Source organism: Bos indicus, chromosome X (genome assembly GCF_029378745.1).
Source record: "Bos indicus isolate NIAB-ARS_2022 breed Sahiwal x Tharparkar chromosome X, NIAB-ARS_B.indTharparkar_mat_pri_1.0, whole genome shotgun sequence".
NCBI classification, from domain to species: Eukaryota; Metazoa; Chordata; class Mammalia; order Artiodactyla; family Bovidae; genus Bos; species Bos indicus.
The window spans coordinates 37,349,318-37,376,476 of record NC_091789.1 but is presented as its reverse complement, the minus strand read 5'-3'; the positions used below and the strand labels follow the sequence as shown (position 1 = coordinate 37,376,476).

Here is a 27,159-nt window from a genome sequence, read left to right as displayed (position 1 = left end):
AAGCACTTCAAAAAAAGAATCATGTCCAACTTTCTGTGACCCCATGGACTGCAGCCCACCAGGCTTCCCTGTCCTTCACTATCTCCCAGAGTCTGTTCAAACTCATGTCCATTGTGTTGGTGATGTTATCCAACGATCACATCCTCTGTCATCCCCTTCTCCTCCTGCCCTTAATGTTTCCCAACATCAGGGTTTTTTACAATGAGTCAGATCTTCCTATTAGGTGGTCAAAGTATTGGAGCTTCAGCATCAGTCCTTCCAGTGAATAGTCAGGACTGATTCCCTTTAGGATTGACTGGTTTGATCTCCTTTTAGTCCAAGGCACTCTCAAGAGTCTTCTCCAACACCACAGTTCAAAAGCATCAATTCTTTGGCACTCAGCCTTCTTTATGGTCCAACTCTCACATCCGTACAGATTACTGGAAAAACCATAGCTTTGACTATATGGACCTTTGTTGGCAAAGTGATGTCTCTGCTTTTTAAATACACTGTCTAGGTTTGTCATAGCTTTTCTTCCAAGGAGCAAGTGTCTTAATTTCCTGGCTGCAGTCACCATCCACAGTGATTTTGGAGCCCAAGAAAATAATATTTGCCACTGTTGGTTGGAAAATGTCTATTTGTTTTAACAGCACCTTTGAGAATTTTGACTGGAAAGGGGAGGAGGTTAAGTCTGTGTGCGGTGAGAGGGTTGGGGCGGTTTCTCTCATCTTGTATGTCTGCAGCCATGAAATTAGAAGACAATTGCTTCTTGGCAGGAAAGCTATGATAAATCTAGACAATGTGTTAAAAAGCAAAGACATCACTTTGCCAACAGAAGTCTGTATTGTCTGGCTATAATCTTTTCTGTAGTCATGTGAGAGCTGGAAAACAAAGAAGGCAGAATATGGAAGAATTAATTCCTTTGAACTGTGGTGCTTCAAAAGACTGTAGACAGTCCCTTGGAAAGTAAGGAGATCAAACAAGTCAATCTTAAAGGAAATCAATCCTGAATTGATTTGGAAGGACTGTTTGGAAGGACTGATGCTGAAGCTGAAGCTCTAATACTCTGGCTACCTGATGGAAACAGATGACTCACTGGAAAAGACCCCGATGCTGGGCAAGATTGAAGGCAGAAGAAGAGGTCGACAGAGGATGAGATGGTTGGATGGCATCACCGACTCGATGGATATGAGTTTGAGCAAGCTCCGGGAAATGATGAGGGTCTGGTAAGCCTGGCGTGCAGCAGTCCATAGACTTGCAATGAGTTGGACACGACTTGGCTACTGAACAACAAAGAGCAAGTAAGCAGAGAGCCGTTGAGACATGAAACAGACGAGTTTCTTAGTGGAGTTCGAGTTTATTAGTGGAGCTCAAGTTGGTAAGAAGGAATAGGGATGTAAAAGGGATGAGGGAGTTTACAGCTAATAAGAGTAGTTTATTATTATTATTACTACTACTACTCTACAACTATCATTGAAAGGAATGGGAGAAAGGATTGCTGAGCGACCCAAAGCGGTTAAAAAATGTTGTGGCGAAAGTAGAGGGAATTTCTGTCAGATGAATTCTTTCTTGTCTATGAAGTAACAGGTGACGCTACCTGCTGCGACTAAGCAGGGAGACAGTTGGTAAAGCTCAGTTCTTCATTGATCCTACCAACTCAATGCTGGACTTTTGGTGGCCCTACATTCTCTCGTTTTCTCTAAGGAATAGCGCTTGATGTGGTTGATGATGAGAATTGTTGATTGAGCAGGCGCAACAGCGTCGGCGATAGACCAGCCGAAACTACCACTCCCAGGATGCAGTGCGGCTCCTGGGAAGTACGAGGACTGGGAACGCCGCCGGCCCCGCCCCGCCTCTCGCTCCCATTGGATGAGCGCTCACATTCCCAGGGGGCCGCGCGCGGGCGGGGCGCTTTTTTGCGGAAGCCGGCGGCGTCCGGTCCAGCCTCCTCTGGGAACGGGCAGCCTGGGATCCGGTGCTGAGCCGAGCGGCTGTGTCCTGACGCGGCGAGTTCTTGCACGGTGCCCGGACAGGTAAAAGCAGCGGGGAGAACGGGGTGGAAGGCGGGGAGACGACAGCAGGGGGACCGCAGAGATGCCCACGGGAAGGTGGAATTAGGAGGCAGTGGAAGGGTGACTAGGGCTTCTCTGGTGTCGACAGTTCGAATGGTCGGACAGGTTCACTTTGGGTGAAGTGCGTTTTATGCACCTAAAAAGGCCTCGAGCGAAAGAGTCCGCATGCGTCACAAGTTGTTACAGAAGGGAAAAAAAAATGTTAAATTTTCCCTCACTTTGTATTCCATAAGACCCCTTTGTAGGTTTCGAATCTCTTGAGGTTTCTTGAATCTTCTAAAAACTCTACGCCCTAGTTTCGATGACGTCACTTTCTGCCTTACCTTCTACTTCTGGGTTTGTAACCCTCTGCGAGCCCTTCCTCCAAGGCCTAATGTTGTCATTTCTTCTTCCTCAGTTCAAATAGGAACTCTCTGTCTCTGCCCAGACTTATTTCCTCAGCGTCAGACCTGTGTGGTGATGTTCTTGTTATTACTATTGGCCGATATTTAACGAACCGAACGCGTACTAGACTCTTGAGGAAATGCTTTACGCCTCCCTCCTCCATAACCCTCACAAACAGTTATCTTTATGTTTTATGAATTGCTTTCAGCTACCTGTAACTCCATGGTCTCTTCCTCGACCCCAGAGGATACTGTCATGTTTTGGACATTCTTTCACTTTGAATAGCTGTGATTGAAAGCAGAGCCACTCATATGTTTTACAAACATTTATTGAACAGCTAATATGAGCTAGACACTCTTCTAACTGCAGGGGATATAGCTGGTAGTAAGATAGATCGCTACTCTCAGTAGCTTACATATTTGTGAGTGTGTGTGGAAGGGGCAAACAGAAAGAATCAAGATGATATTATATGGTGGTGGTGGTGAATGCAAAATAGAACAGGTATTTTTTTACTTGACAGGGTAATCTCCTGTCTTGAGAAAGTGACAAGGATTAGGTTGGGTCTCAGAGCATCACCCCAAAAGAATATTTACAATACCAACAAGAATATCCTTGATCTGGGACCAGATTTCAGGATTTTCATAAACATATCTTCTTTTTCTCCCATATAAATGATTGTTCTTCATTCTTCTGTCTCTTCCAAGGTTATTGCATCAGAATTGGTGGTTTTCTGTCATTTGCTTATTTCCTCTCTGAGAAGAGTTGAGGACTGCATTACTCTCAGCTCAACTCATTTATCTTACTTAGGGAGATAGCTTGGTTATCAAAATATTGTTCTTGCCAGGTCCTACTGGATATAAAGTTATCTACCATTTATGTGTGTGTATGAAAGTCACTCATATGTGTCCAACTCTTTGTGACCCCATAGAGCCCACCAGTCTCCTCTATCCATGGAATTCTCCAGGCAAGAGTACTGGAGTAGGTAGCCATTCCCTTCTCCAGGGAATCTTCCCCTCCCAGGGATTGAACCTGGGTCTCCAGCATTGCAGGCAGATTCTTTACCATCTGAGCCACCAGGGAAGCCCCCAATAAAACCAAAAGATGCTCAGTGTTTATTAATTTATTAAATATTTGAGGGATTATTATATGTAAGGCACTGTGCTGGGTTTTGAGAACCTAGTGAGGATAAAATAGACACTTTGACCTCTCTTCCAAGAAGAAATAATTGTATACTGAGGAAATTCCCAATATACAGTCTGACACCTGCATTTTTTTTTCTTTTTTCATTGTCCAAGATGAGATAATCACAAGAAATCTGAGCAGTTGTGTACATTCTTAGATTATTCACTCTTAAACTTTATTGCATTTATTTGTTTCTTTCTGTCTTCCATATTGTACTCTGGCTCCCTTGAGTATAGCTATCCTTTCTCACTGGTCTTCATGCCTCCAATGTGTGCTATACTGAGTGCTTAGAACATGTGTTGAACTGAAATCGAAAGACTATTTGAGCAAATACAAAGTACTTAATTTATGCAAGGCCTTGTTTTTACATATGGCCATTATCCTTATCCCTAAATCATCTCATTTGCCAAATGCCAACTGTTCCATCTCATCCAGCTAGTTCATGAACCTTCTCTAGCATGTTCTCACTTCTATGCCTTCTCTTGTTCCATGCAGTGTGCTCAGCTGCTTAAGTCGTGTCCCACTCTTCGTGACCCCATGGACTAGCCCACCAGGCTCCTCTGTTCATGGGATTCTCCAGGCAAAAATACTGGGGTGGGTGGCCATACCCTCCTCCAGGGGATCTTCCCCACCTAGGGATCGAATACAGACCTCTTGTGTATTGGCAGGCAGGTTCTTTACCACTAGCACCACCTTCCTGAGTACCTTCCGTCTCCACCTGCATTTAATTTAATGGGCCAGTTTAATAGTATGGCCTATGATACAAGGGTGGAAAATTTAATTTTCTTGACATATATTCTGTGAAACATCCTGCTAATAAACTGTTGTAAGGATTAAACATAATACATCTCCTTGCAATAATACAATTTATGATACGGAATGCTTTCTTTTGATTTAGCATTGGCCATTACCATGCACTCTGTGGCAAGTTAATTTTTCCATTTCTTTGTTCTGTTTGAATAGTTGCACTACCTTTGTTCATATAGCACATTGTAGTATTACTTGGTTTCCACTTGATACAAACACCTTTCAGTATTATTTTCTGCTTAGCTTGAGATAATTTATGTGTTAATGCTATTTTTCCACACCGTCATTTTCAGGCTATCAGATAAAAGTCTCAGCTCTTGTAAATCATTACTGCAAGAGATAAATTTTGTCTCTATAACAGATTTAAAAACACAGCAGGAATACAAGAGTGCTTGAGTCATGATTGTCATTATGATTTTAGGATGTGCCAACCTAACAGCAGCCAGACATGCTTCCAGTACATTGAAAATTAAGCACTGTTATTTTAGGGAATTTCTTGGCGCCTATGCCTTTGTAATTCAAACGCAGCACTGAATTGTGTGCCATCACTCATTTAATGGGTATACATGTAGATAATCCAGGATACTTTATATATTTTTTGTTTTGTTTTTATTTTTTATATATATTTTTAATGTTATCAAAATAAAAATACAGAATTTAAAAAATTGTTCAAACACATAAACTTGAGTGCGAGAAACACCGACTCATCCTTTTTCAATACTCAGTTCTCTGAAAGCATCTTCAGCTTCCATTTAAAGATGCCTTCACTGAGGAGGAGCATTTATATTGTTGCTGTGCTATTTTGTTAGCAGTTTTTTTAAATGCAAGCAGCCTCTTACTTACAAATGGATATAACCCAAAAATTCCTTTGTAAGATTTTTTGAAAATCTGGGTGCATTTTTTTCTATAAATAAGGGTACTCATGACATTTAGGTTGTTAGGTCAACCAGTCACATCTTATATAACCTTTAATTTAATGGACTGAAAGACCTTCACCACAATTTCTAATAATTCCTCTATAAGAAAAAACTGCATTCAGAATTCTCACTTGGATTCCCCAATAGTATATCTTTTTTTTTTGGGGGGGGGGAACCCCAGCAACTGAACCAAAAATGTTCTTTCCTTGGAACTTTCTAGGCAGAAGAAACAGGTCTTTTTAATTGGAGGTTCCCTTTCTGGTCCATTGTTCTAAGGACATGCTTCTAATATGATTAAGGAAAGGGATAAGATAGAGGTTTTTGAGAGGTCAGGGAAGCAAATTGGGGTGATAATGAATCTGTAGACGGAGGAGACTAGGAGTGATTTGAGAGGAATGGTGAGTTTCCAAGACAAGGATTTGTTGTATCCTCAAAAAACATGTGTTGAATCCTGACCCCTGCTACCTGTGAATGGGACCTTATTTGGAAATAGGGTCTTTGCATATATAATTAAAATGTAAGTTAAAATGAGGTCATACTGGAGTAGGTGTCCTTATGAGAAGAGACACAGAGACTCCCATGTGAAGACATGGATGCACCAAAGAACACCAAGGATTGCTGGCAAACCACCAGAAACTAGGAAGAGACAGGGAAGGATTCCCCCCTACAAATTTTAGAGGAACATGGACTTGCCAACATCTTGATTTGGGGCTTCTGGCCTCCAGAATTATGAGACAATAAATTTCTGTTGTTTTCAACTTTGCATCTTTTGGTATTTTGTCACAGCAGCCACAGGAAACTCATTCAGCATTCTTAGCAGAAATGTAGTGGAATAGGGTTAATGGCTGTGGGACAAAGCAAGGAGTGAGTTCTTACCACAGGGAAGAACTGTGGTAAGACGACTTTCCTTTATATTTCGTTATCTTTTTTTCCTCTTCTCTTTATGGCTTAGAATTTAATTCTTTTTCTTCTTGACTATGATCTTATATGGTGCTTTATCATTTATTGGGCATTCACATACTCCTCATTATTAGCAGAACATATTTTCTGACTTCATATGCAGTATTCTTTGTCCTATAGTTATTTCCATTATTCCACTATTCCTTTAGACATTACAGATTCTGTTGCAAGAGCATTGTAGTGGGCGTATGTGAGACTTGATTATAGGTGTGAGTTTTAGCAATATAGGAGAGAATAAGAAATGCTTGTTAGTGACATCTGAGAGGAAAATAAAGTTTCTGTGGCTTTATACCCGGTATGTAATAGCCATTTTTAAAATTGAGGACTTTTTAAATTGACTAAAACACTGTATGCATAGCTTCCAGAGCTATCCTTATATCCACTGTTCCTAGTTATATTCCAAATAATGTCATCCCCCTTCTAGGTGATTTGTATGCTTGTGCTTAGTTGCTCAGTCATGTCTCTTTGGCGACCCCATGGACTGTAGCCTGCCAGGTTCCTCTGTCAGTGGAATTTCCCAGGCAAGGATACTGCAGTGGGTTGCCATGTCTTCCTTCAGGGGATCTTTCTGACCCAGGGATTGAACACTTATCTCCTGTATCTCCTGCATTACAGATGGATTCTTTACCCACAGAGCCATTGGATTACACTTTATATGAACTTGAAGATTGCTGTCGCATTCCATCTAAGTCTTTTTCATGTTTAATATTTCTAGTCCTCTAGTCATCTTTTGGGTGATAACAGTCTCCAGGTCTCTCACCATACTTTGCAATTCTGTCTAGTCTTAATACACTGTCCCAGAATTGAACTCAGTATTACGCATGTGTTCTAACCAACACAGGGTATAATGGCAAGAGTACTTAAAGTGATCAAGACATCCCGTTACTTGATATAATTTTAAAATCTCATAAGCGTAAGAATTTTAAGCAATTACCTCATAACCCTTCATAAAGAACTTATGGTCCACTAAGACCCTAGATATTTTTGTATTGTTGCTAAACTCAGTTTTCTTCTTGAAGGCTGCTACATTTTCATCTCTGTCTCAGGGACCATATGAATTGTCATCACTGTTTCTCTTGTGTTTTTCTCCACTCCATAGCATGTCTCTTCGACCCTTACCAATGGCCTCTTTCCTTGTAAAAATTCAGTGACTGTTTTACAGTCCTAATGCTGTCTATCAGTGAACAGAGCTGGGAGGTGACACTTGTTCCTTCTTGAAGTTTTTTTTTCCCCCTTTGGCTTCAAGATCACCTCACTTTCCTGGTTGGTTCTCTTCTGTCTTTGTGGGTCTCTATTCATCTACCTTTGCCTCAACTATTTGGTATACCTTGGGTTTTGTCTTTGGTTTGCCCCTCAGCTTTAGTTATGCCTTTTGTTTTTTTCTGTATGCAATGTGTCTTCAGCAAAGAACGTATGTTTATTATGGCAGGTCTAGATGAGCTTATCTAGGGTTAAGAGAGTGCAGAACCAGTCCCCATGGGAAGTCAGCATTTAGAGGTCAGCTAGCAGAGGAGGATTCAGCAGGGAGACAGAAGGAGCAGCCAGACCTGTAGGAGTGTTTACAGAAGGAGGGTTATTTAGCTGTGTTGAGTATTCTTGAGAGATCAATTGAGGTGAGAATAGAGAAGTGAATATAGAATTTTGCTATGTAGAGGCTGTTGGTGCTCTTCACAGGCATGGTTTTCTGGAGTGTTGAGAGCAAAAGCCAGATTATAGGAAGCTGAAGAACTACAAGGAGATAGAGATGCAGTGATAGTGTGTAAATGATTTTAAGAAATGGACCAGTACCTGGAGCAGGTTAGAGGGTCAGATCAAGCTTTTTTTAAAAAAAAAATTAATTTATTTTAATTGGAGGCTAATTGCTTTACAGTACTGTAGTGGTTTTTGGTATACATTGACATGAATCAGCCATGGGTGTACATGTGTTCCCCATCCTGAACCCCCGTCCCACCTCCCTCCCTATCCCATCCCTCAGGGTCATCCCATTGCACTGGCCCTGAGCTCCCTGTCTCATGCATTGAACCTGGACTGGCGATCTATTTCACATATGATAACATAAATGTTTCAGTGCTATTCTCTCAAATCATCCCACCCTCGCTTTCTCCCACAGAGTCCAAAAGTCTGTTCTTTACATCTGCGTCTCTTTTGCTGTCTCGCATATAGGGTCATCATTACCATATTTCTAAATTCCACGTATATGCGTTAATATACTCTATTGGTGTTTTTTTTTTCTGACTTATTTCACTCTGTATAATAGGCTCCAGTTTCATCCACCTCATTAGAACTGATTCAAATGCATTCTTTTTAATAGCTGAGTAATCCACAGCTTTCTTATCCATTCATCTGCTGATGGACATCTAGGTTGCCTCCAAGTCCTAGATATTGTAAACAGTGCTGCAGTGAACATTGGGGTACACGTGTCTCTTTCAGTTTTGGTTTCCTCGGTGTGTATGCTCAGCAGTGGGATTGCTGGGTCGTATGGCAATTCTGTTTCCAGTTTTTAAAGGAATCTCCACACTGTTCTCCAGAGTGGCTGTACTAGTTTGCATCCCCACCAATAGTGTAAGAGTGTCCTCTTTTTTTTTTATAGATATATATTTTTATAATTTTATTTTTTAACTTTACAATATTGTATTGGTTTTGCCATATATCAACATGAATCCACCACAGGTATACATGTGTTCCCCATCCTGAACCCTGCTCCCTCCTCCCTCCCCGTACCATCCCTCTGGGTCGTCCCAGTGCACCAGCCCCAAGCATCCAGTATTGTGCATCGAACTTGGACTGGCGACTCGTTTCGTATATGATATTATACATGTTTCAGTGCCATTTTCCCAAATCATCCCACCCTCTCCCTCTCCCACAGAGTCCAAAAGACTGTTCTATACATCAGTGACTCTTTTGCTATCTCGTATACAGGGTTATTGTTACCATCTTTCTAAATTCCATATATATGCGTTAGTATACTGTATTGGTGTTTCTCTTTCTGGCTTACTTCACTCTGTATAATAGGCTCCAGTTTCATCCACCTCATTAGAACTGATTCAAATGCATTCTTTTTAATGGCTGAGTAATACTCCATTGTGTATATGTACCACTGCTTTCTTATCCATTCCTCTGCTGATGGACATCTAGGTTGCTTCCATGTTCTGGCTATTATAAACAGTGTTGCGATGAACATTGGGGTACATGTGTCTCTTTCAATTCTGGTTTCCTCAGTGTGTATGCCCAGCAGTGGGATTGCTGTGTCATAAGGCAGTTCTATTTCCAGTTTTTTAAGGAATCTCCACACTGTTCTCCATAGTGGCTGTACTAGTTTGCATTCCCATCAACAGTGTAAGAGGGTTCCTTTTTCTCCACACCCTCTCCAGCACTTATTGCTTATAGACTTTTGGATTGCAGCCATTCTGACTGGTGTGAAATGGTACCTCATAGTGGTTTTGATTTGCATTTCTCTGATAGTGAGTGATGTTGAGCATCTTTTCACATGTTTGTTAGCCATCTGTATGTCTTCTTTGGAGAAATGTCTATTTAGTTCTTTGGCCCATTTTTTGATTGGGTCATTTATTTTTCTGGAATTGAGCTGTAGGAGTTGCTTGTATATTTTTGAGATTATTTGTTTGTCAGTTGCTTCATTTGCTATTATTTTCTCCCATTCTGAAGACTGTCTTTTCACCTTGCTTATAGTTTCCTTTGTTGTGCAGAAGCTTTTAAGGTTAATTAGGTCCCATTTGTTTATTTTTGCTTTTATTTCCAATATTCTGGGAGGTGGGTCATAGAGGATCCTGCTTTCTCTGCACCCTCTCCAGCATTCATTGTTTGTAGACTTTTAGATAGCAGCCATTCTGACTGGTGTGAGATGGTACCTCATTTTGATTTTGCATTTCTGGTTTTGATTTGCATTTCTCTCATAATGAGTGATGTTGAGCATCTTTTCATGTGTTTGTTAGTCTTATTTGGAGAAATTTCTGTTTGGTTATTTGGCCCATTTTTTGACTGGGTTGTTTATTTTTCTGGAATTGAGCTGCAGTAGCTGCTTGTATGTTTTTGAGATTAATTCTTTGTCAGTTGCTTTGTTTGCTATTATTTTCTCCCTTTCTGAAGGCTGTCTTTCACCTTGCTTATAGTTTGCTTTGTTGTGTAAAACTGTTAAGTTTAATTAGGTCCCATTTTTTTATTTTTGCTTTTATTTCCATTATTCTGGAAGGTGGGTCATAGAGGATCCTGCTGTGATTTATGTCGGAGAGTGTTTTGCCTATGTTTTCCTTTAGGAGATTTATAGTTTCTGGTCTCACATTGAGATCTTTAATCCATTTTGAGTTTATTTTTGTGTATGGTGTTAAAAAGTTTTTCAACTATTATCTCCTCAAGTATTTTCTCATGGCCTTTCTTTTTGTCTTCTTCTTCTGGGACTCCTATGATTTGAATGTTGGGGTTTTAACATTGTCCCAGAGGTCTCTGAGGTTGTCCTCATTTCTTTTAATTCTTTTTCCTTTTTTCCTCTATGCTTCATTTAATTCCACCATTCTATCTTCCACCTCACTTATTCTATCCTCTGCCTCAGTTATTTACTGTTGGTTCCCTCCAGATGCTTTTGACCTCTGTTATTGCATTATTCATTATTGAGTGACTCTTTTTTTATTTCTGTTAGGTCCTTGTTAAACATTTCTTGCATCTTCTCAATCCTTGTCTCTAGTCTGTTTATCTGTAACTCCATTTTGTTTTGAAGATTTTGGACCATCTTTACTATCATTATTCTGAATTCTTTTTTTGGGTAGACTCCCTATCTCTTCCTCTTTTGTTTGGTGGGCATTTATCATGTTCCTTTACCTGCTGACTATTTCTCTGCCTTTTCATTTTGTTTAGATTGCTGTGTTTGGGGTGGCCTTTCTGTAGGCTGGAAGTTTGTGGTTCCTCTTTATTGTGGAGGTTCCTCCCTGTGGATGGAGTTGGACTAGTGGCTTGTCAAGGTTTCCTGGTTAGGGAAGCTTGTGTCTGTGTTCTGGTGGGTGGAGCTGGATCTCTTCTCTCTGGAGTGCAATGAAGTGTCCAGTAGTGATTTTTGAGATGTCTGTGGGTTTGGTGTGACTTTTGGCTGCCTGTATTTTAATGCTCAGGGCTGTGTTCCTGCATTGCTGGAGAATTAGCTTGGTATGTCTTGCTCTGGAACTTGTTGGCTCTTGGGTGGAGCTTGGTTTCAGTGTAGGTATGGAGGCTTTTGGATGAGCTCTTGTAGATTAATGTTCCCTGGAGTCAGGAGTTCTCTAGTGTTCTCAAGTTTTGGATTTATGCCTCCTGCCCCTGGCTTTCAGTCTTATTCTTACAGTAGCCTTAAGACTTCTCCATCCATACAGCACTGATGATAAAACATGTAGATTAATGGTGAAAAGATTCTCCACAGTGGGGGACACCCAGGGAGGTTCACAGAGTTGCATGTAGAAGAGAAGAAGGATGAGGGAGACAGAACTGACCAGGAGGAGAAGGGAGGGAGCCAAAAGGGGAGAGAGCCATCTAGCCAGTAATCAATTCCCTATGCACTCTCCACAGCCTGGAATGCCCAAAGAGATTCACAAAGTTAGGTAGAGAAGAGAAGGGGGAGGGAGGAGATAGAGGTGACCTGTGGGAGAAAAAGGAGAGTCAAAAGGGGAGAGAGGAATCAAGCCAGCAATCACACCCCTAAGTAAAAATGGGTACTGAAGATTAGATTCTTAAAGGTGCAGAGTTGATAACAAATACCAAAAAGCAAAGATTAAAAATTTAGAGTAGTGCTTAGACTCTCAAAAATACAATATTAAGAATACAAAACAAAATCACAGAAATTATGAAAAATATAAATGTGAAATTTGCTTTAAAAATAGTTTTTTTTGCAAGGTGATAGTAGATTGTAAAAATGAAAAGGGAGTAATAAAGAATTTAAAAATAAAAAAGTTAAAAAATGTTAATAGTAGAATATATCTAGGAATTTGTCTGGAGCTGCTGAGGGCAGTGTGGGGTCATTTCAGTTTCAGATAGTCCTGGTTCCAGCTTTAACTTTTTCTCCAAAGTTTATAGGCCCCTTCCAATGCTTAGTCAATGCTAACTACAGGGTTTTAATCTGTTGCACCTGTCACTTTTAGAGTGGCTCCCTGTTCTTTCTTTATTTTGGCTTCAAGTCTCTTCAGTGTCTAATTTCCGCCCTGACAGAAGGGGGCAAAGGTGGTCACTTATTTAGGCTCACTTGTTCAGTTGTGTTGTGGGGAGGGAGGAACATGGCAAACAAATATCACTGGCATGTTTGGGGAGTGCTCGTAGTGTATAGACCACATGGGGTTTGCCCCAGCTCACGATGGCCTGTGCTTTCCCAGTCTACACTGCTCAGGCTCCAGGTTGCTCTGCAGGGGAACTGTCCAAAGTGGGCCCTGTGTTTTGTGAACTTCCCAAGTCTAAGCTGCTCAGGTTCAGGTTCTCGGGTACTCCACAAAGGCACAGACTCGGTTGGGCATGCTTTTTGTGCCCTTCCCAGGTCCGAGCAGCTCAGGTGACCAGGTTTTTAGTGAGTGCACTGTCCCATGTGGGCTGTTCATCTTAATCTCCTCCCTGGTCCTGGCGCCTTGGTTTCCCGGGTGCACTGCAAGAGCATGTTTCAGTTGTGCCATGTGTCTCCTCTTGGAGGCTGATCTTAGGCTGTGACCCTCCTGGCAGATGTCAACCATCCAGGATCCCAGGAAGATGTGATTAGCAACTGGGAGCCTGCTCACAGTTTGGTGGAGGATGCTGTCTCTGGGACTGAGATGGCCCCTTGCCTTCGGGCTATGGCTGTTGCACGCCTGCCTTTCTGCCTCCAGTGGGCAAGGGGCTGGTCCACAGCCAGCCAGCTCTCCTTTGGTGATCATTCAGTCCTTTGTTATGTGAGCTAGCCAGACTGTGCCTTAGGTTAGAGCTTTTCGTAGGAAAGTTCTCTCTCTCTCTCTTTTTTTCTCTCTCTCTGGCTACCCCATGGTTTGGGTTGCTATCTCACCTTAGCTCCCTTAGATTGCCCTCAGGGCATTTACACATGGTCCTTACCCTAAGCAGTGCAGCCCGCACCTCCCTGTTCAGTACCTGCTCACTGCTGACAGATGCGAGCATCTGGGCTACTTCTTCCACTGGTAGTTGCAGTTAGGCTTGTATCCTGTGAGTTTTCTTTTTCTTTCTCCCGGTTATGTTGCCCTCTGAGATTCCAAACTCCCCACAGACCCGCCATTGAGAGGGTTTCCTGGTGTTTGGAAACTTCTCCTCCTTCACGACTCCCTCCCCGGGATGGGTCTCTGTCCCAAACTCTTGTCTCTCTTTTTGTCTATTATATTTTGTCCTACCTCCTTTCGAAGAGAATGGGCTGCCTTTCTGGTGCTTGGTGTCCTGTGCCAGCATTCAGAAGTTGTTTTGTGGAAGTTGCTCAGCATTCAAATGATCTTTTGATGAATTTGTGGGGGAGAAAGTGGTCTCCCCATCCTATTCCTCTGCCAGTTGAGGCTTTTAGAATCAAGGAATATAATGTATGAGAGAGTAATTTAGAAATTAAGACATGCTACTACATATGTGTTTGGAGAAATCCAGAAAGAAGATGGCTGAGAACACAACCCTTGAAACACTTTCATTTAGAGAGTGAAATGAAGAGACCTCAAGAGGAGTTCAGCTCAAGAGACAGATAAGCACTTCTGTATACTGTCCTTCTTACCAAGGACATTCTAAGAGGGAATCAGTGGATTCCCTCACCTCAATATAATTGCTGTGTTTCACAAAATGTGGGCCTATGAATCACCTGCATCGAGACTGGGTTGGCTTAAATGTATATTTCAGGGCCCTACCTCAGGCCTACTTGAAGAGAATTTCAGGAGGTTTTACCAGGGATTTGAATTTTTAATAAGGAATTCTCAGTCTGCCACCCAGGATGACTCTGGCTTATTGGATGAAATGGAACATGTTAACAAATAACATTAGGTTGAAGAGTTAGTTGAAGAATATAAAGACATTTGTTCATCCCTTTTATAAGTTTATGGCATTAAATAAGACAAACCTGACTGTTCTGTGGGGAAAGATAGTATAAATTGATAAATATAAGGAAAATATGGGCAAACCTCTTTTTATTGCAGTATGCTTTATTGTGCTTCATGGATATTGCCTTTTTTTTTTTAAAACAAATCAAAGGTTTGTAGCAGTTCTGCACTGAACAGGTCTGTCAGCATCACTTTTCCAATGATATTTTGCACATTTCATGTCTCTGTGTAACATTTTAATAATTCTTGCAATATTTCAAACTTTTTCATTTTATTTGTTATGGTGATCTGTGATCAGTCATCTCTGATGTTACTATTATGACTTGCTGAAGGCTCACATGATGGTTAGCATTTTTTAGCAATTAAGTACTTTTATTTAAGACATGAATATTATTTTTTAAGATATAATGCTATTGCACACTTAGTAGACTATAGCATATTATAAACATATCTTCTGTATACATTGGGAAAGCAAAAAGTTCATGTTACTTGTTTTATTGTTATATTTGCTTTATTGTGGTAGTCTAGAACTGAACCTGCAGTATCTCCCAGGTATTACTGTAGTCTTAAACTCATGCTGTATTGTTTTTGAAATATTTTGTTTATAAAAGATCTTAAAATAATTTATAGAACCATTCTTCTCTTGTGGAAGATTTGGGTTATTTTCACTTAGTTCCTGTGATGGTTAATGCCTTCATAGTAGAGGCAGTATACAGTATAGAGATAAAATTGTGGGTATTAGAATCATCCTTCTTCAGTTTAAATCACAACTTTTGCCACTGTAATTCTGGTTCAGTAATTCTGGATAAATTATGTAAGTCATCTATCCTTAAGTTTCCTCATTTTACTCTAAGTGTCATAATAGTGTATTAATTTAATTGATGTAAGGATTAAATGAGTTAATAAATGTAAAGTGCTTAAAATTGTGCCTGGCATATAGTAAGTACTTAATAAATATGGGCTATTATTATTGATAATACATGTATTTGTGAATCTAGAATCTAACTTTTATTGAACTGTTTCCCTAGGATAAATTTTCAAGATGAGATCACTTCATTAAAGAATGAAGACATCTTTCTGTCCCTTTGCCATCTATGGCCATTGCTTTTCAGGGGGTGATATCAGTTTGTGCTGTATAATTTGAAAATGCAACCTATCAATCAATGCAATTATGTGTGTATGTATGTATCATATGCATTGCATTGTATACACACATACACATAAAAGTATATATATGTATCCATTTGATTTGTCTCTATATTTGAATGCACATCAGTATGTTTTAGGCTTGTACAAGACTGTGACCTTGTTAAGTCTGTTCTGTTTACTCTTACAGTGCCTTGGTCAATATTGTCTCCAGATGGATGTTGGTAAATGATAAATAGTAAGTTACTTTTGAAAGGTTTTGTCAAAGAAATATTCTAAATCTTATGTTTCTTTTTTTTTCTTTTTGATAGATTGAAGCCATGGCTATTCTTTTTGCTGTTGTTGCCAGGGGAACCACTATCCTTGCCAAACATGCTTGGTGTGGAGGCAACTTCCTGGAGGTGACAGAGCAGATTCTGGCTAAGATACCTTCTGAAAATAACAAACTAACGTACTCACACGGCAAGTGAGTTCTGCTCTGTGTGGGTAGCGGGTAAAAAAAATTATATTATTATACTCAGAACAGTAGAAAACTAGAAAAGCAAGCTTCTCAGTAGATAATTTGAATAAGCTGACAGAACAATAATCTTTACCAGCTTAGAAAATGTCTGGTTCTATTAATTTTAAATTTAACTAAAAATTATTTTATTCTGTCACCTAAGTGATACTCATATTTTAAAGAACAATATGGAAATGTTAGATATAAAAGTGACTCTGCTATAGAGCTCTAGGATATGTGAAACTTGATATAGTTATGATAAATAACAATTATTTGTTCATTCTTTCTGTAAATATTTACTGAGCACTTAACTGTCACCAGACACTTTGGTGGTGCTGGAGATACAAGAAATTACTCAGTATTTGTCCTCGTTGTTTAATGGAGGTTATAGTTTAATGAAGGAGATGGTCAAATTCATAGATAATCACGGTAGAGAGTAGAAGGTAGTGGGTAGGGGGGTGGTATTCCAGGTAGAAGGAACAGCTGGTAGAGAAGTATGGAGACATGAGCTCATGATGCATATTTAGTGAACTTCAGGTGATTCTCTGTGACTGGTGCCCAACGTCATGAAAATAAAGCCAGAGAGATTGACAAGAGAAGTCCTATAGGGCCTCATAGGCCACGTTAAGGGGTTGCCACAGTGGGCAATGGGAAGGCATTGAATGTTTCCAGCTGGGGTGTGACATGGTAAGGTTTTGCTTTAGAAAGATCACTGTTGTGGCTGGTTGGAGAATGAATTGAAGGGGGCATAGGTGGGAAATCTTAGTAATCGTAAATATTGCCTCAGCCTTCCTCCTTAATACTTAAAAATCTTTCAATACCTAACTCATCCTAATTTCCTTAGACCCTATCTCAGGAGGAGGTCCTTGTTGGTTTCCAGAAGTAACTCCTTATATCATTTAGGATTTAGTGTAAGTTACTGCAACAGAGAGACCCTAAAAGACAGTGTTAATTTATGAGATATCCCAGAGAGGAAGACTTTGGGACTGTTGGAGTGGCTCTGCCAGTTTTAATTAGTGCCTTCCAATTCTGGCCAAGGCAGCTTCTTCAGTTCTGGTATTTTTTAAGGCACAGTCCAGAAGTGGCTGATAGTATTGTTCACTACATCGTTATGTAGCTAACCTAGCTGGAAATGAAGACTAGAATTTGTCATTTCTAGCTATGTAGCCATGTGCTCAGCTAAAACTCCATTACTCTGGAAGAAGTTATAGGGTATCAGGAGACAGCTCACAATCTTCCAGTCTACTGTTCTGGGCCTCCAAAATATTTGGATGTGCTCTTCTTCCCAAAGCACACTTCCTCTCTGCAGGAAGTGGCCCCAAAGATTTATCTGATCGCTCTGTCCAGCTCCAGGTCCAGACAATCTGGGTGATAACAGTCCTCTCTGTCATACCCAGGGATGACTCCTGTGGCCTATTGACATGTAGATGTCACTGCTTCCCAGCAGTATTCAAATACTACCACACAGCAATTTCAGAGACTCCTGTTCAGATCCAGGAGTGGTTCTGCTTTGCAGGAAGAATTTCTTCATCTTTTCTCCCTTTGTTCTCCCGGAGGCTTTTCCTGGTACATTATCCTCTGTGGCCACGTCCAAAATGGGTATTAGTGAGTTTGTCATCTTTGGAAACTACAGGTTCTGTAGTCTACTACTCTCTGCTGTAGTTTAGGGTCTGAGAAGTTACCTGGGGGTTAAATGACCCCAGTTGCTCGTGAGTATGGCTTTAGGGTTTCTTAAAAAATTTGCTGGGCTTAACGATCATGTTTCTAGTTAGTTTCCAGGAAAATGCTCAGGGAAAGCGTGTGTCATCTTTTTAGAGGCAGGACTGGGAAGCAGGGTATGCACCTTCCACTCACATTTTATCAGGCAGAACTTATCACATAGCCATATCTAACTCTAAGGGAAGTTGGCTATGTAATGCAATGAAAATGTGGTTATACTGCAAGAAAGCAATGTTAACTTATCTGCTGTGTCTTTCTACCTGCATCCTTACCCAGTCCTACCTGGTCTCATTTGGAGTAAGTATCCATCACTGAGTTGTTTCTTTCTTTTTAAGCTTCTACCTTGGTTTCTTTCCTATAATCATGTTCCATCATCCCAATCAAAGATAAAGATATCTTTTATTTCAGTCAGTTCAGTTCACTCAGTCATTTCCACTCTTTGTGACCCATGGACTGCAGCACGCCAGGATTCCCTGTCCATCACCAACTTCCGGAGCTTACTCAAACTCATGTCCATCGAGTTGGTGATGCCATCCAACCATCTCATCCTCTGTCATCCCATTCTCCTCCCGCCTTCAATCTTTCCCAGCATCAGGGTCTTTTCCAGTGTTATTACTGTATACCAAAATAAAAAGTTCCATTTTATTATGTGAAAATCATTGCTTCCTGAAATCTGACCTTCTTCTTGCTATTTCTTTCTTTCATTAATAGCATCACCAGTCATTCAGCTGGCTAATCTTAAAACTTCAGAATCACATTTGACTTCTTCACCAAATCTTTGCCATTCAGCTACAAGAGGTATTTCAGTCTCCTCTCTCTACATTCATCATAGTGTTTGTCCAGGCATTCATTGTTTCTCATTCCTAATGACCTCCCCCTAACTGGTTTTTCGTCTCCCCTGGTGGCTCAGTCAGTAAGGAATCGATCTGCAATGCAGATCACCTGCAGCACAGGAGACACAGGTTTGATCCCTGGATCAGGAAGGTCTCCTGAAGAAGGAAATGACAACCCACTCCAGTATTCTTGCCTGGAGAATTCCATGGACAGAGGAGCCTGGTGGGCTACAGTCCATGGTGTTGCAAAGAGTTGGACATGACTGAGTGACTAAACCACAACTGGTTTTTCTGCTTCTAGTTGGTCCCTCCTTAAATCTGTATTTAACATTCCTAAGATTATACTTTCTTGCTTAAAACCCAAACTAAGCCTTCATTATTTTGTGTATTTCTGTTACATCTTTGTCTCTATAGATATCTTTGTCATTCCCAGACCAATCTATGTTATTTTAAGCTTTGGTATATTTTTTTTTTCTTGATTTTGCATCTTGGAATGTCCTTCCCCTCCTATTTTACAGGTCCCAAATGAAATACTTTCTAATTTTCATTTTAATCCTTCTAAAAGGGCGATTCTAATAATGTCCCTTCCTTCAGCAGGTACGCAGGATAAAGTTTCTTAACACAACTTGAAAAATTCTTCAAGATCTGCCTCTTCTGGCCTCATCTCTCATTATTTGAGCTCTCAGTTTTGTTCTTCAGCCATACTTAGCTATGTGCATATCAGTTCTGGGTTTGTTCTCTCTTTTTAGCCTCTGCAATAGCTGTTACTTTTTCAAAATTTGAGTTTGTCTTCCTGAGCTTATGTTTCCTCTTCTAGAAACCCCTGAAAACTCCAAGACTGTGCCAGGTGCCTCCTTTTTATGTGTCTCCATAGTATCCTGTCGGAGAAGGCAATGGCACCCCACTCCAGTACTCTTGCCTGGAAAATCCCATGGACGGAGGAGCCTGGAAGACTGCAGTCCATGGAGTCGCTGAGGGTCAGACACAACTGAGTGACTTCACTTTCACTTTTCATTTTCATGCATTGGAGAAGGAAATGGCAACCCACTCCAGTGTTCTTGCCTAGAGAATCCTGGGTGGGGAGCCTCGTTGGCTGCCGTCTATGGGGTCGCACAGAGTCGGACACAACTAAAGTGACTTAGCAGCAGCATAGTATCCTGTGTTTATCCATTATAGCACTTCTGACACTGTGTTATAATTGCAATCTTCATTTTTTGTCTCTGTACCGTGACTATAGGCTCTTTGATGGCAATAACCATACCTCATTACCTCCTATGGTCTTTGCACCAAGGTACTCCCAAGTGTGATTTTGTTGTTGTTGTCCAGTCACCAAGTTGCGTCCGACTCTTTGTGACCCAGTGGACTGCAGCATGCCAGGTTCCCTGTCCCTCATCATCTCCTGGAGTTTGCCCAAGTTCACATCCATTGAATCAGTGATGTCATCTAACCATCTCACCCTCTGTCGACCTCTTCTCCTTCTGCCTTCAATCTTTCCTAGCATCAGAGTCTTTTCCAAGGAGTCAGCTGTTTGCATCAGGTGGCCAAAGTATTGGAGCTTCATCTTTAGCATCAGTACTTTCAATGAGTATTCACGATTGATTTCCTTTAAGAATGACTGGTTTGATCTCCTTGCTGTCCAAGGAACTCTCAAGAGTTTTTTCCAGCACCACAGTTCGAAAGCATCAATTCTAAATGTGATTTCAGTTCTGTCAGTTCAGTCACTCAGTCGTGTCTGATTCTTTGCAACCCAATGTACTGTAGCACACCAGGCTTCTGTGTTTTATCACCAACTCCTGGGGCCTTCTCAAACTCATGTCCATTGAGTCGGTGATGCCATCCAACCATCTCATCCTATATCGTCCCCTTCTCCTCCTGCCTTCAATCTTTCCCAGCATCAGGGTCTTTGCCAATGAGTCAGTTCTTTGCATCAGGTGGCCAGAGTATTGGAGTTTCAGCTTCAGCATCCATCCTTCCAAAGAACTTCCAAAGTCCTTGAGAACCCCATGAAAAGTATGAAAAGGCAAAAAGTGTGGTTTAGCAGAAACAAATTTTGTGGGGGAAATGATGACTTCCATTTTTGCACCTGCTGTGTTTGTCTATGGTATATCTAGTTAGATATGTCTAACCAACAGTAGCATATTCAGGCCTTGAGCTCAGGAGATAGGTCACATTTAGATTTGGAAATCAGTGTAATTGTATTAGCTGAAAACAGGTATCGGCAGCAAAACATGAAAGTGGGTGCCACCCTCCAAGGAGTCTTTGTGAGAAAAGCAGGGGACTGAGGATGCTGGAAAGCATCAACAGAGAGGGAAAGAGATTACCATATAAACCAGGCAAGCCTGGTGTCAAAAAATCTAGTGAAGAGAGAGCAGTTTCTAGAGGAAGGAAGTGGTCACAGTATCAAATGTGTCAGAAAGAGCCACTGGATATGGAGTGTGGAAGTGATTGGTGGAGTTGATGTGAACAGTTTCAGAGTGGTGGAGGAAGACATTTGAGTTCCAATACCTCCCTATAATTCACATAAAACCTCTATGTGAACATTAATGATACAATTCAGCAGCTACTCTTGTCTATCTACTTGCCCAGAGTAGAAATCTGGGAAGCAAAATCGAGTTATCCCTCTGCCTCAACCCCAGTAGCCAGTCCTCAAGTTCTTTTCTCTGTTCCTTCTTCATTGCCCATAGTACTTTAGTTTGTTTCCTTCAGTGTTCTACTTCAGTACTTCAGTAGTCTCTTGCCTGCTCCTCCTTTTTATTAGTTCTCATACTCTAGCCAAAACATCCTTTTCTGTGGCAGTTCTGATCACTCTGTCCCCTTGCTAAGACCATTTGATACTTGATCATTGTTCTTAGGATTGTATAGATACAGTGAGACTTGAAAACCTTATACAAGATTTGAAAGTATTTGCTTGCTTACAACCTCCTTTGTGGAAGCCATTTATTTTTGTTCCGTACATTCTATACTTTAGCCATGTTAATTAATTTTACTTTCAAACCCATTATGTGCTGTTTTATCCCAAAGCCCTTAAGCTTGTTGGTCTCTCATTCCAGAACTCTCTTCACTTGTTCTTCTTCTTGCCATCTGTTACTTAGTCTTCAGGTTCAGCTCAGACATGTGCTCTGGGATGTCCTCCAGTTACCCTTTGCCAAACTCCTCTATATAAGATATGGGTGTCTCTTCTATATCCCCATAGCACCATGTACTGCCTTTAACTCTTCCCCTCCCCTCTAACTCTTTATCATCCTCCTTACTATGCTGTTCCACAATTGCCTGCATTTTCATTCTCTGAAGGCAGGGACTGATGATTTTGCTTATTTGTATCCTCAGCACCTAACCCAGTAACTGGCTCCGAGTCGATGCCAAATATATGTTATTGTTGAGTATCTGGTAGAAAAAAATGTTTGCTCTGTGTGGCCCATTTGGGTGTTTATCTTAATTATGTGTCCTTCAGATGTCATCTCTTGTTCAAACCTTAAGAATCTGAGACTTCTCTAGCAGTCCAGTGGTTAGGATTCAGTGCTTTCCCTGCTGGGGCCTGGGTTCAATCCCTGGTCAGGGAACTATGGTCCGGAATGCCATGCAGCAGAGCAAATACAGTCCAATTATGCTTTCTTAGATATTATTATTATGGATAATGTGCATCATGTTGCACTATTTAGATAGAATAGAGACCCTGTTTTAATTTCTTATTTATTTCTATCAAGTTTGACTTGAGAGAAATAGGTATATAGGGGAGAAGGAAAATAGACAGTATTTGTAAATAATATGGTCATGTTGGCAGTTCTAAAATTTCTTATACGTAGATAGAAGATAGAAGTGAAAGAGATATTGCTCATAACCACAGTAAGTTTTATATCTTTTATTCTACAGTTATCTGTTTCATTACATCTGCCAAGACAGGATTGTATATCTTTGTATCACTGATGATGTAAGTAATTTGAGGACATGTTGCTCTTTAACTATGTGTAAAATTAGTAGAGTTAGTTCTTAATTATCTGTATCTGTGGTGGGTAAAGTTGACGCAAATATAACTTTCTATAGCTCAGAATTGTTTTTTATGCTTTGCATTTGTCATGTAGAGTAGCAAATCACAGAAAAAGTTGATATCTGGGTATTTGCAAATCAGTTTGGTTTTGTAGAGTTTTAGCTGAACCTTTTATTATAACTTCTATACTTAATTTATTGTATAGTGAGAATTGGTGTTCATTATTATGATTCTTCAGTATCAGACCCTCTCAAAATTTATCTGAAATAGTAAATAGATTATTTCACTCCTTTAATCAGTAGTTAGTGAATTTTCTAATGTATGTGGACTTTGGGAAAACGGAATCACAACACATTATAATCAACTTTGTAAACCCATAGTTTACAATGGTAGGTTGTTTTTTGAGTATTTGTAGTTTGATGCAAAATGCTCAGTACCTTAACAGTGCCATCCAGGTCCTCTCTCCTCTCTGCAATCCTAGTGTCGACTTCTTCTTGGACACATTTCCCTTATGGTTTCAAAGAGCTACGTGCTTGTTTATTTGTGTCCAAAAAAGAGGGGCTATGTCTTCGCAGGTCTCTTCCTGCAGGAATGAGGAAACTCCCCAGAGGTACACCTTTCCCTTCTCCCACTTTCAAAGCGGACTTTTCATGCCTTACTGGCTAGGACTAGGTTATGTACTTATTTTTAAATTGGAATTGGCATGATTGCCATAGATCATGGTTCTTAATGTTTATTGTATCACAGACCTCTTTGCTGCTCATGGATCACTCCCAGAATTTTTTAAATGCATGATTTTATTAGGTTGCTGCAAAAGTAATAGCGGTTTTGGACCCTGAATTTTAAATCATTATAACTAGGCTCAAACACATCTTTATTAATCAAAATAAGAACCATTATAATCAACACATTTTTGCCAATGAGAAATAAGCTTGATTATTCCTGTAGCAAAAAAATCCGTGCTTCAGGATTTGATGAACTCTTGGAAAGCTTTTTCTGTGTGCTGCTGGTCGTGGAAGCATTTTCCTTGCAAAAAGTTGTTGAGATGCTTGAAGAAGTGGTAGTCAGTTTGCAAGAGGTCAAGTGAATATGGCAGATGAGGCAAAACTTCATAGCCCAATTCATTCAACTTTTGAAGCATTGGTTATGTGACAAGTGGCCGGGCATTGTTGCAGAGAAGAACTGGGCCCTTTTTGTTGACTGATGCCGGCTGCAGGCATTCCAATTTTTGGTGCATCTCCTTAATTTGCTGAGCACACTTCTCAGATGTTAATGGTTTCGCCAAGATTCAGAAAACTGTAGTGGATCAGATGGGCAGTAGACAACCAAACAGTGACTAATACCTTTTTTTTTCTCTTGGTGCAAGTTTGGCATTGGGAAGTGCTTTGGAGCTTCATCTCAGTTCAACCACTGAGCTGGCTGTTGTGGAAAATCCAGTTTTTGTAGCACATCACAATCCAACCAAGAAGTGGTTTGTTGTTGTTGTGTAGAGTAAGAGAAGATAACAGTTCAAAATGATGATCTTTTTTTGATTTGTGGTCAGCTCAGGAGGCAAAAGGTTGTCTGAGGAGGCCTTACAAATAACTGAGAAAAGAAGAGAGGCGAAAGGCAAAGGAGAAAAGGAAAGATATACCCATCTGAATGGAGAGTTCCAAAGAATAGCAATGAGAGATAAGAAAGACTTCTAAGTGAACAATGCAAAGAAATAGAAGGAAGCAATACAATGGGAAAGACTGGAGATTTCTTTAAGAAAAGGGAACATTTCATGCAAAGATGAGCACAATAAGGACAGTAACAGTATGCACCTAACAGAAGCAGAAGATACTAAGAAGAGGTGGCAAGAGTACACAGAAGAACTGTACAAAAAGATCTTCATGACACAGATAACCGCAATGGTGTGATGAGTCACCTAGAGCCCCACATCTTAGAGGGCAAAGTCAAGTGGGCCTTAGGAAACATCACTATGAACAAAGATAGTGTAGGTGATGGAATTCCAGCTGAGCTATTTCAAATCCTGAAAGATGATGCTGTTAAAATGCTGCATTCAATATGCCAGCAAATTTAAAAAATTCAGCAGTGGCCACAGGACTGGAAAAGATCAGTTTTCATTTCAGTGCCAAAGAAGGGCAGTGCCAAAGAATGTTCAGACTACTGCCCAATTGCACTAATTTCACATGCTAGCAAAGTAATGCTCAAAATTCTCCAAGCCAGACTTCTATAGTACATGAACTATTAACTTCCAGATGTTCAAGTTGGAGTTAAAAAAGGCAGAGGAACCAGAGAGAGATCAAATTGCCAACATCTGTTGGATCATAGAAAAAGCAAGAGAATTAAAAAAAAAACATCAACTTCTGCTTCATGGACTACACTAAAGCCTTTGACTCTTGTGAATCACAACAAACTGTGGAAAATTCTTAAAGAGATGGGACTACCAAACCACCTTAATTGCCTCCTGCAAAACCTGTATGCACGTCAAGAAGAAACACTTAGAACAGGACATGGAACAATAGACTGGTTTCAAATTGGGAAAGGAGTATGTCAAGGCTGTATATTGTCACCCTGTTTATTACATGCAGTGTACATCATGCAAAATGCTGGACTGGATGAAGAACAAGCTGGAATCAAGATTGCTGGGATAAATATCAATAACCTCAGATATGCATATGATAACCACCCTTACGGCAGAAAGCAAAGAACTAAAGAACCTCTTGATGAAGGTGAAAGAAGAGAGTGAAAAAGCTTACTTAAAACTCAACATTCAAAAAACAAAGATCATGGCATCTGTTCCCATTACATCATGGCAAATAGATGGGGAAACAATGGAAAGAGTGACAGACTTTATTTTCTTGGGCTCCAAAATTGCTGCAGATGGTGACTGCAGCCATAAAATTAAAAGGCACTTGCTCCTTGGAAGAGAAAATATGACCAACCTAAACATTAAAAAGCAGAGACATTACTTTGCCAACAAAGGTCAATATAGTCAAAGCTATGGTTTTTCCAGTAGTCATGTATGGATGTGAGAGTTGGACCATAAAGAGGGCCAAGCATTGAAGAATTGATGCTTTTGAACTGTGGTGTTGGAGAAGACTCTTGACAGTCATTTAGACTGCAAGGAGATCAAACCAGTCAATCCTAAAGGAAATCATCCCTGACTATTCATTGGAAGGACTGATAATGAAGCTCCAATACTTTGGCCACCTAATTCAAAGAGCTGACTCATTAGAAAAGACCCTGATGCTGGAAAGTACTGAAAGCAGGCAGAGAAGGGGATGATAGAGGACAAGATGGTTGTATGGCATCACTGACTCAATGGACATGATTTTGAGCAAGCTCTGGTAGATGGTGAAGGACATGGAAGCCTGGCATGCTGCAGTCCATGGGGTTGCAAATAGTTGGACACAACTGAGTGACTCAACAACAACAACAGTAGGCAACCACTTATCAAACTTTTTCACCTTACCAATTTTCCTCAATTGCCAAATGATCATAGAATGATAAACATTGAGTTCTTGGGTAACTTCTCATGTAGTTGTAAGAGGATCAGCTTTGATGATGCTCTCAGTTAGTTATTGTCAACTTCTGATGGCCAGCCACTGTGGTTCTTATTGTCAAGACTTGATTTCTTTGGAAAATTTCTTGAACCACCACTGCACCATACAATTTGTTAGCAGTTCAAGGGCCAAACACATTGTTGATGTTGTGAGTTTTCTCTGCAGCTGTGACATATATTGAACTCAAATAAGAAAATCACTCAGATTTGCTTTTTGCCTAATATAATTTCCATAGTCTAAAATACATATAGTTAGCAAGTAATAATTAGCAAAAATCATAAAACAAGAAATGCTCATTAAAATGATATGTAACATAACCACATGTATTTAAAAATATTTCAATATCAAATGGCAAAGTTCAACAATGCAAAATCGAAATTACTTTTGCACCAACCTAGTAATACCAGTTATGTTGAAATCCAGTATTCAGAGCTTCCCTGGTGGCTCAGTTGATAAAGAATCTGCCTGCAATGCAGGAGACCTGGGTTTGATTCCTGAGTTGAGAAGATCCCCTGGAGACAGGAACAGCTACCCACTCCAGTATTCTGGCCTGGAGAATTTCATGGACAGAGGAGTCTGGCAGGCTACAGTCCATGGGGTCTCAAAGAGTCAGACACAACTGAGTGACCTTCACAGTATTCAAAATAGTTTAAATATTGATTTAGTAATACATGCTTCTTTATGAATTCACTAATAACAAGATATAGTCATGGGTTTAATAAAATAGTTTTGATGTGGTGTTAAGTATTAATGATATTTTGAGAGATGTCTGTAACTGATGGTACATGTAAAAAAGACTTCTCTTGGTGACAGAGTCCCAGGTACTGTTTAATACTACTCTATTTTGTTACTACATTCACAGTTGAAATTTGAGTTAAAGTTTGGTGAAAATAATGAGTTTTTTTTTTTTTAATCCAAGTACATTGGCCCCTTGAATTTGGACCATTGACCCAACTTTAAGAACTCTTGGCTTAGACTATTAATCTTAGGTGAAATGGAGATGTGTGTCAACCACAGTGATTATCACAATGACTTATATTCCCTGGTTTCACTGTATTTTCTAAAATTATTTTAAAAATCCAGTTATATTTGAAATGACTGATGTGAAAG

General features: G+C 40.2%; 1 protein-coding gene across 1 annotated transcript in view; it reads left to right on the top strand.

Annotated features, from left to right (window-relative positions):
• The first annotated feature begins 1,861 nt into the window (after positions 1 to 1,861).
• LOC109555287 (vesicle-associated membrane protein 7) overlaps positions 1,862 to 27,159 on the top strand; it is a 72,920-nt gene continuing 47,622 nt past the window's right edge. The window contains exons 1-3 of the mRNA XM_070784644.1: positions 1,862 to 2,012; positions 15,774 to 15,928; positions 22,384 to 22,441. Of these exons, the coding sequence (XP_070640745.1) occupies positions 15,783 to 15,928; positions 22,384 to 22,441 (204 nt within the window). The 5' untranslated portion in view covers positions 1,862 to 2,012; positions 15,774 to 15,782. The remainder of the gene's footprint in view (positions 2,013 to 15,773; positions 15,929 to 22,383; positions 22,442 to 27,159) is intronic.